This window comes from Coregonus clupeaformis, unplaced genomic scaffold (genome assembly GCF_020615455.1).
Source record: "Coregonus clupeaformis isolate EN_2021a unplaced genomic scaffold, ASM2061545v1 scaf0304, whole genome shotgun sequence".
In the NCBI taxonomy this organism is placed as follows: Eukaryota; Metazoa; Chordata; class Actinopteri; order Salmoniformes; family Salmonidae; genus Coregonus; species Coregonus clupeaformis.
In genome coordinates, this window is record NW_025533759.1 from 281,544 (window position 1) to 291,375 (window position 9,832).

The 9,832-nt window shown below is 44.3% G+C and overlaps 2 protein-coding genes and 3 non-coding genes across 5 annotated transcripts; all 5 read right to left on the reverse strand.

Annotated features, from left to right (window-relative positions):
* Positions 1-466: 466 nt before the first annotated feature.
* On the reverse strand, positions 467-4,410 carry LOC121562516 (40S ribosomal protein S13). The gene is made up of 6 exons (XM_045214759.1): positions 4,348-4,410; positions 2,540-2,588; positions 2,190-2,268; positions 1,579-1,748; positions 1,016-1,116; positions 467-537 (listed from the first exon to the last, which is right to left on the reverse strand). Exons 1-6 carry the CDS (start codon positions 4,368-4,370, stop codon positions 504-506), a joined length of 456 nt encoding a protein of 151 aa, XP_045070694.1. The 5' UTR covers positions 4,371-4,410; the 3' UTR covers positions 467-503.
* Positions 782-909, reverse strand: LOC121562521. The gene has a single exon (XR_005999553.1). It is a non-coding gene; the product is annotated as a small nucleolar RNA SNORA19 (small nucleolar RNA).
* On the reverse strand, positions 1,210-1,432 carry LOC121562519. Its single transcript, XR_005999551.2, has one exon. It is a non-coding gene; the product is annotated as a small nucleolar RNA SNORA73 family (small nucleolar RNA).
* Positions 1,981-2,112, reverse strand: LOC121562520. The gene has a single exon (XR_005999552.2). It is a non-coding gene; the product is annotated as a small nucleolar RNA SNORA68 (small nucleolar RNA).
* A 4,033-nt stretch (positions 4,411-8,443) lies between the features above and the next one.
* LOC121562518 lies at positions 8,444-9,490 on the reverse strand. Its single transcript, XM_041874761.2, has 2 exons — positions 8,652-9,490; positions 8,444-8,556 (listed from the first exon to the last, which is right to left on the reverse strand). Exons 1-2 carry the CDS (start codon positions 9,282-9,284, stop codon positions 8,485-8,487), a joined length of 705 nt encoding a protein of 234 aa, XP_041730695.1. The 5' UTR covers positions 9,285-9,490; the 3' UTR covers positions 8,444-8,484.
* Between the last annotated feature and the right edge of the window lie 342 nt (positions 9,491-9,832).

The window sequence follows — 9,832 nt, forward strand, 5'->3', positions numbered from 1 at the left end:
GGTTGTGAGGCCGGTTGGATGTACTGCCAAATTCTCTAAAACGATGGAGGTGGCTTATGGTAGAAAATTTAACAAAATTCTCTGGCAACAGCTCTGTTGGACACTCCCTCAAAACTTCAGACATCTGTGGCATTGTGTTGTGACAAAACTGCACATTTTTGAGTGGCCCTTTGTCCCCAGCACAAGGTGCATCTAATGATCATGCTGTTTAAATCAACTTGATATGCCACTAAAATGTCAAAGAAGAAAAGCTCACTGAGGGATGTAAACAAATTTAGGCACAACATTTGAGAGAAATAATATTTTTGTGCATATGGAACATTTGAGATTTTTCATTTCAGCTCATGAAACATGGGACCAACACTTTAAATGTTGCTTTTATAGTTTTGTTCAGTATAAGTACCATCATGTGTACTTTCACCACCCTTTACAGACGACCCCCCACCCGAAACAAACACAGACAAGATCCTTCCAAATCGATCTTTATTTGTGAAAAATACTCCTTATGCCACCAGAGCAGAAGCAGTAGAGGATTCGCTGTGGATCAAGAGGGAAAAGGGATTAGTAAAGGAAAAAGCAGTGTAATCAACCAAAAAGTTGAACGTCACCAATTCTAACGACTAACAATAGAAGCAGTCGTATGGTTGATGATCCGGTCTGAAGTCAATACGTGTGTACATTTGTTGGTATATATTCTCAGCCTGCTTGAGACTGATAATTATCCAGTTCAGGTAATGCCTCTGGCAGTCGGTAAGAATGAAAAAACCACTGAGTGGCATGGAGATGTATGAAGGGGACTGGCAGGTTGGCACAGAACAGCCACTCTACTAATTTACCTCCAAGGTTTATCTAGCACATAAGAAATATCTCCGCTCTTACAAGGGAAGAACAGGACAATGAAATGTGCCATTTAGTGAGCTAACAAACAAACTGAAAATATGAAGAGTAGGTACTATGCCTTCATGCTGGCTTGGTCTCCCTAAGGCCAATAAAGCAGTGAAGCGGTAATACATACTACTTCCAGTTGGGAGCAAGAACTCTCTTGGTCTTGTAGTAACGGGCCAATCTGTGGATTCTGCTTTCAGTGAGAATCAGACGAAACTTGGCATCCTTGTCCTGTAAGAAGAAAAAACTAGAGTTAACCAGCCCTTCCACAGTCAAAAACCTCAAACAGTCAATGGCAAAGGCTGGTATTACAATTTTTAGTTAACTTGTGCACTACATGGTTTGCCTCCCCAGTCATAGCCCAGAGGCTCTGGGAAGACGTAGGAATATGCAGGACGCCGTCCCCACCAGCCCAAAGGCTGGGAACAGGCTTGCTGTACAATGTTGTGGAACGGGACTGTACATCATGGCACTGTACAGTGCTACGCTCCCATAAGCCACTAGGACAGAGCCATGCAAGAGCAACCTCACCAGATGTCCACATTGAGCAATCAATCAATACATTTTTTACAGCAGGGCACAATTTAGTTGGATTTTCAAACAGTACGTTTTGCTTGAGTTCCTGGTGGTTTAACAGTCTCTTCCCTCCCTAGAAGTGAACTGGAGACAGACATGTAGAGGAGGTCCTTTTACCTTCCTGTTCCTCTCCAGATGCTTCCTTATAGCGACAGCCTTCTTGATGAGGTGGTACAGATCCTCAGGCAGGTCAGGGGCCAAGCCCTTGGACTTGAGGATCCTCAGGATCTTGTTTCCAGTGACGAAGCGCACCTGGGCAACACCATGAGAGTCCCTAAGGATCACACCTGGAGAGAGAGAATAACAGTAGTGTCAGCCTTTTCTAACTTCAGTCTCTCTGCATCTTCCCCTCTGTGGTTTGTACTTTGTGTGGGGGTCAGCCAAACTCGAAATGGGTTGATTGTAGAAAAATAGACACGACAATCCTTTGAACTTTTGTTCTAAAAGGATGGCGAGGAAGAAGAGAATGTGAGTAACAATATGCATAGGACAACAGCCTTGGTAAATAATCTGGAATGATAGTGTTGAACCTTGAATTCACTTTCAACGGCACAGCAGCTTCAGAGAAAGGCGACAAGGTACGTGTTGATTTTAGCACACCTGACAAGATCATACCATTCATTTGATATGGCCTTTGGGTTAGGGTGCATAAGTCATTGCCACTTCATGAACTGAGAAGACAATCTTATGAAAGGCCTGGACAGTATACAAATGAACAAGGTCCTTACCGATCTGAGAGGGAGAAAGACCCTTCTTGGCGAGCTTGAAGATCTGCTCTTTGACATCATCAGATGTAACCTTCAGCCACTGTAGAACAACATTTGAGGTTGAGACTGATGTCCCCTTTGTCCACTGAGCCTTCTATTCACAGTAGTGATCCTTTGTAGTTTAAGTTCGGTATTTAGCTAGACTCTGCAATATGACATGCACATTCCAGTGAAAGTAGTATCAATGATGATACATTGGCAAACCATGTAGTCACATTACCAGGTTGACCAGATTCATAACCATATTTTACAAACAGATAGTAAGACGCCAGTTAACCATCCAAAAGTTTAATGACCAACTAGATACTTACGGTGGGCACACTGCGTCTGTAGGGAAGTGCAGACTGGGACAGGCCCTTGCTGAAACAGAAGGAAAGTAGCTCTAAGTCGGTAGCTAGCTACATCATGATGACAAACCGCCATGGGCCGCTAAAGCCACACTTGGACTTGAGATAATGCATTTCAACTAGCTAGCTAGTTATTTATTTAGCTAGTGCAGTACTCTAACAAGCTAGCTACCTAGTGCAGTACTGTGTAACTAGCTAGCTACACTATATACACAAAAGTATGGACACCCCTTCAAAATCAGTTGATTCAGCCATTTCAGCCACACCCGTTGCTGACAGGTGTATACAATTGAGCACACAGCCATGCAATCCCCATAGACAAACAATGGCAGTAGAATGGCCTTACTGAAGAGCTCAGTGACTTGCAACGTGGTAGTCATAGGATGCCACCTTTCCAACAAGTCAGTTCGTCAAATTTCTGCCCTGCTAGAGCAGCCCCGGTCAACTTTAAGGGCTGTTATTGGTAAGTGGAAACATCTAGGAGCAACAACGGCATAGCTGCGAAGTGGTAGGCCACACAAGCTCACAGAACGGGACAGCTGAGTGCTGAAGAACGTAAAAATATGTCCTCTGTTGCAATACTCACTACAGAGTTCCAAACTGCCTCTGGAAGCAACGTTAGCGCAAGAACTGTTCGTCGGGAGTTTCATTAAATGGGTTTCCATGGTCCAGAAGCCGCACAAGCCTAAGATCACCATGGGCAATGCCAAGCGTCAGCTGGACTGGTGTGAAGCTAGCCACCATTGGACTCTGAAGCAGTGGAAATGCATTCTTTGGAGTGATTAATCAAACTCCACCACCTGGCAGTCCGAGGGACAAATCTGGGTTTGGCGGATGCCAGCAGAATACTACCTGTCCGAATGCATAGTGCCAACTGTAAAGTTTGGTGGAGGAGAGATGGTCTCTGGCTGTTTTTCATGATTAGGGCTAGGCCCCTTAGTTCCAGTGAAGGGAAATCTTAACGCAACAGCATACACGGACATTCTATGTTTCCAACTTTGCAACAACCGTTTGGGGAAGGCCCTTTCCCGTTTCAGTATGACAATGCCACCATGCACAAATCGAGGTCCATACAGAAATAGTTTGTCGAGATAAGTGTGGAAGAACTTGACTGGCCTGCAGAGCCCTGACCTCAACCCCATCGAACAGGGAGACAATGGTGCTAACTGTAACTGTTGAGTGGTCTCCTGTAGCTCAGTTGGTACAGCATGGCGCTTGCAACGCCAGGGTTGTGGGTTCGTTTCCCACGGGGGGCCAGTATGAAAAATATGCACTCACTAACTGTATGTCCCTCTGGATAAGAGCGTCTGCTAAATGACACATAAATGTAGTGTACCTAGCTAGCTTTAAGTAGAAGCTATGTCTAACTAGCCTACACTACGCTAACATTAGCATTGGCTTATGCAAATAAAGTAATCTGGTTTAGGCCGAATTGATGGTAACTAGATACAAATTTGATCGAGGGGGTTCGTGGTTACCATTCCAGTATCAGCGCATATATAACTAAATATAATTATGAACTATTTAATTATTCTAAATGACTAAGCCATCGGCTAAAAGGGCAGGACTGTGTGCGCGGCCATCATGTCACTGTGTCCGTTGCGGCAGAACGCTAGTTGTTAGCCAGCTAGCTAGAAATCATTATAGTGGAAATATTTAACCAAATGTGTCCACAAAACATATGTTGGGGTTGATGAGGTACTGTAAAAAGTTCCAGCTACGGATAACAAAAGCCAATATGCTTATTATTTCCGAATGAAATACATGCTTACCCAGGAGCGTGCATACGACCCATGATGGCGTTCTAAGCGAAAAGAGAGAGGCAGAAAAATGTGCGGCCTTTCGGAAGTAAAGCTTTGATTCGGAAGTGACGTAGGCTGAAGGAAGATTTCTTTTTTGTGATATTTTTACAGTCTATCTATGGTAGGACTCATTTAAATAAAAATGGCTATTGAGGTTTCATATCGACCACGGAATGGGTGATATTTTGTATAAAATATTTGCATAATTATATTATGAAACTTAAAATAGCATCACTGCAATAAAAATAGCTCCTGTGTGTGTTTATTTTTATTCTGTTGTTTATGTGACATGTTTGTTTTTCAAGTAAACTACATCTGTGGTAGTCCCTATAAAATGAAGACTATTGTAATAGTTAGTAAAGCTTGTAATCTATGTTTTTTGTTACTTTCCGTATCATTGAACCAGTTAATCGTACTACACCGGCTCCGACGCTTGTCGGATGTGGCAGGGATTGAAAACTATTACAGACTACAAAGGGAAGCACATCCGCGAGCTGCCCAGTGACACAAGCCTACCAGACGAGCTAAATCACTTCTATGCTCACTTCAAGGCAAGCAACACTGAAGCATGCATGAGAGTATCAGCTGTTCCGGATGACTATGTGATCACGCTCTCCGTAGCCGAAGTGAGTAAGACTTTTAAGCAGGTCAACATTCACAAGGCCACAGGGCCAGACGGATTACCAGGACGTGTACTCCGAGCATGCGCTGACCAACTGGCAAGTGTCTTCACTGACATTTTCAACATGTCCCTGACTGAGTCTGTAATACCAGCATGTTTCAAGCAGACCACCATAGTCCCTGTGCCCAAGAACACTAAGATAACCTGCCTAAATGACTACCAAACCGTAGCACTCACGTCTGTAGCCATGAAGTGCTTTGAAAGGCTGGTCATGGCTCACATCAACACCATTATCCCAGAAACCCTAGACCCACTCAAAATTGTATACCGCCCCAACAGATCCACAGATGATGCAATCTCTATTGCACCCCACACTGCCCTTTCCCACCTGGACAAGAGGAACACCTACGTGAGAATGCTATTCATTGACTACAGCTCAGTGTTCAACACCATAGTGCCCTCAAAGCTCATCACTAAGCTAAGGACCCTGGGACTAAACACCTCCCTCTGCAACTGGATCCTGGACTTCCTGACGGGCCACCCCCAGGTGGTAAGGGTATGTAACAACACATCTGTCACGCTGATCCTCAATACAGGGGCCCCTCAGGAGTGCATGCTCAGTCCCCTCCTGTACTCCCTGTTCACCCGTGACTACATGACCAGGCATGACTCCAACACCATCATTAAGTTTGCTGACGACACAACAGTGGTAGGCCTGATCACCGACAATGATGAGACAGCCTATAGGGAGGAGGTCAGAGACCTGGCCGTGTGGTGCCAGGATAACAACCTCTCCCTCAACGTGATAAAGACAAAGGAGATGATTGTGGACTACAGGAAAAAAAAAGAGGACTGAGCATGCCCCATTCTCATCGACGGGGCTGTAGTGGAACAGGTTGAGAGCTTCAAGTTCCTTGGTGTCCACATCACCAACAAACTATCATGGTCCAAACACACCAAGACAGTCGTGAAGAGGGCACGACAAAGCCTATTCCCCCTCGGGAGACTGAAAAGATTTGGCATGGGTCCTCAGATCCTCAAAAAGTTCTACAGCTGCACCATCGAGAGCACCCTGACTGGTTGCATCATCGCCTGGTATGGCAACTGCTCAGCCTCCGACCGCAAGGCACTACAGAGGGTAGTGCGTACGGCCCAGTACATCACTGGGACCAAGCTTCCTGCCATCCAGGACCTCTATACCAGGCGGTGTCAGAGGAAGGCCCTAAAAATTGTCAAAGACTCCAGCCCCCCTAGTCATAGACTGTTCTCTCTGCTACCGCATGGCAAGCGGTACCGGAGTGCCAAGTCTAGGTCCAAAAGGCTTCTTAACAGCTTCTACCCACAAGCCATAAGACTCCTGAACTGCTAATCATGGCTACCCGGACTATTTGCATTGCCCCACCCCTCTTTTACGCTGCTGCTACTCTGTTTATTATCTATGCATAGTCACTTTAACTCTACCCACATGTACAGTGGGGAGAACAAGTATTTGATACACTGCCGATTTTGCAGGTTTTCCTACTTACAAAGCATGTAGAGGTCTGTAATTTTTATCATAGGTACACTTCAACTGTGAGAGAAGGAATCTAAAACAAAAATCCAGAAAATCACATTGTATGATTTTTAAGTAATTAATTTGCATTTTATTGCATGACATAAGTATTTGATACATCAGAAAAGCAGAACTTAATATTTGGTACAGAAACCTTTGTTTGCAATTACAGAGATCATACGTTTCCTGTAGGACCTGACCAGGTTTGCACACACTGCAGCAGGGATTTTGGCCCACTCCTCCATACAGACCTTCTCCAGATCCTTCAGGTTTTGGGGCTGTCGCTGGGCAAAACGGACTTTCAGCTCCCTCCAAAGATTTTCTATTGGGTTCAGGTCTGGAGACTGGCTAGGCCACTACAGGACCTTGAGATGCTTCTTACGGAGCCACTCCTTAGTTTCCCTGGCTGTGTGGTTTGGGTCGTTGTCATGCTGGAAGACCCAGCCACGACCCATCTTCAATGCTCTTACTGAGGGAAGGAGGTTGTTGGCCAAGATCTCGCAATACATGGCCCCATCCATCCTCCCCTCAATACGGTGCAGTCGTCCTGTCCCCTTTGCAGAAAAGCATCCCCAAAGAATGATGTTTCCACCTCCATGCTTTATGGTTGGGATGGTGTTCTTGGGGTTGTACTCATCCTTCTTCTTCCTCCAAACACGGCGAGTGGAGTTTAGACCAAAAAGCTCTATTTTTGTCTCATCAGACCACATGACCTTCTCCCATTCCTCCTCTGGATCATCCAGATGGTCATTGGCAAACTTCAGACGGGCCTGGACATGCGCTGGCTTGAGCAGGGGGACCTTGCGTGCGCTGCAGGATTTTAATCCATGACGGCGTAGTGTGTTACTAATGGTTTTCTTTGAGACTGTGGTCCCAGCTCTCTTCAGGTCATTGACCAGGTCCTGCCGTGTAGTTATGGGCTGATCCCTCACCTTCCTCATGATCATTGGTGCCCCACGAGGTGAGATCTTGCATGGAGCCCCAGATGGAGGGTGATTGACCGTCATCTTGAACTTCTTCCATTTTCTAATAATTGCGCCAACAGTTGTTGCCTTCTCACCAAGCTGCTTGCCTATTGTCCTGTAGCCCATCCCACCATTGTGCAGGTCTACAATTGTATCCCTGATGTCCTTACACAGCTCTCTGGTCTTGTCCATTGTGGAGTGGTTGGAGTCTGTTTGATTGAGTGTGTGGACAGGTGTCTTTTATACAGGTAACGAGTTCAAACAGGTGCAGTTAATACAGGTAATGAGTGGAGAACAGGAGGGCTTCTTAAAGAAAAACTAACAGGTCTGTGAGAGCCGGAATTCTTACTGGTTGGTAGGTGATCAAATACTTATGTCATGCAATAAATTGCAAATTAATTACTTAAAAATCATACAATGTGATTTTCTGGATTCCGTCTCTCACAGTTGAAGTGTACCTATGATACAATTTACAGACCTCTACATGCTTTGTAAGTAGGAAAACCTGCAAAATCGGCAGTGTATCAAATACTTGTTCTCCCCACTGTACATACTACCTCAATTACCTCGACTAACCGGTGCCCCCGCACATTGACTCTGTACCGGTACCCCCTGTATATAGCCTCCCTACTGTTATTTTATTTTACTGCTGCTCTTTAATTATTTGCTATTTTTTATTTTTTACTTATCTATTCTTACTTAACACATTGCATTGTTGGTTAAGGGCTTGTAAGTAAGCATTTCACTGTACGGTCTACACCTGTTGTATTCGGCGCATGTGGCAAATAACATTTGATTTGATTTGATTTATAGTCTGACACTTGACCATGGACTGAATATCTGACCTAATCTCCTGACTAATTTGGAGCATAATCTAAGGAAAACCCTAAATATATCATACATGTGGAAGAGACAGAGGCTGACAACTAAAATATTCTGATTTTATTAAAATATTCTGATTTAGGACATCAATCATTTCCTGAGCATTTTAAGGAAATCCCAGTAGGGAAAACAGCATCCTGGGTCACCTCAGAATTCTCCTGTAAAGGGAACAGAAAAAATAGAATTTAGAAGAGAGAATTAAGACAAATTTGAACATTTGTGACTTTGACTGTACACAGAGTGACCATTTTACCTGCTCATGCTCCTCCACCTTGGTCTTCTTTGTAGTAGCAGCCTTCTTCTTCCCCAGGCAACAAAGACATCTCAGTCTCCTCCAGAAAAAGGCCTTCTTCTTGGAGAAGTCTTTACTTGCCACTTTTTCCACCTCAGCCATTATATCCATCACCACCTTAGTCTCATCTTCCTCATGGATACTGGTCAGGGTCTGTTCAGAACACCCTGACCTCAGCGACAGGGAAGACATTGCCCGGCTCTTCGATCTCTTCTTTGGCACGGTAGGAGAGGGATACTTCTCCAGCGGAGGCATTCTTTCTTGTTGGATCAGTTCCTCACAGCGTGGGTAGATTGCAAAAGGCCATGACTTATCCACACTCAAATGGCTAGTAATGCTTCTCTCATTAGAGTCATGTTCCTTGGAGCCCCAAGCGGCTCTAGGAAGAGGTGGCATTGGTGAATGCAAGGATGTCACAGATGCAAGGAGTTGGGAAACAGAAGTCACTGGCGTTCCCAAGGAGGTTCTGGATGCAAGGATCTGGCTCATGGAGATCCCAGTGAGTTCGCTGACCTCCTGAACCATTCGAGACATTTCTTCAGTGAGTTCCTCTATAGAAGGGGCCATTGATGAACGAGATGGACTTTGATCCATGACAGTTTATAGATATATCAATCCATTGATCACTCAAGCAAGTTATTGCTCCAAATCCCTCTTGCTCTGAAATAAATATCACAAGATTCACTAATCAAAATTACACTATAATACACTGCTGGTAATCATTGAATTTAGCAATGTGGCCAATTTGTCCTGATGGTGGCGCTATGTGGCCAAAGCTTGAACCCTGGCTGCTTGCAGCTATATTTGAATTTGAAGTTGACTAATGGCTAATCTTGATCCACTTGACAAATAGAATGCATATGTCATCATTCATCATGTAACAACACCTGTCCTCATAATGATAATGATGATAATGTCATAATCATAGAAATAGAATGATTCTAATTCTAATGACTCATTCTAATTCTATGGTCATAATAATGATTGTTTATGGATAAAATAGCCCAGAGCCATGTACACTGAAAAAAATATAAACGCAACATGTAGAGTGTTGGTCCCATGTTTCATGAGCTGAAACAAAAGATCCCAGACATTTTCCATATGCACAAAAAGCTTATTTCTCTAAAATGTTGTGCACAAAT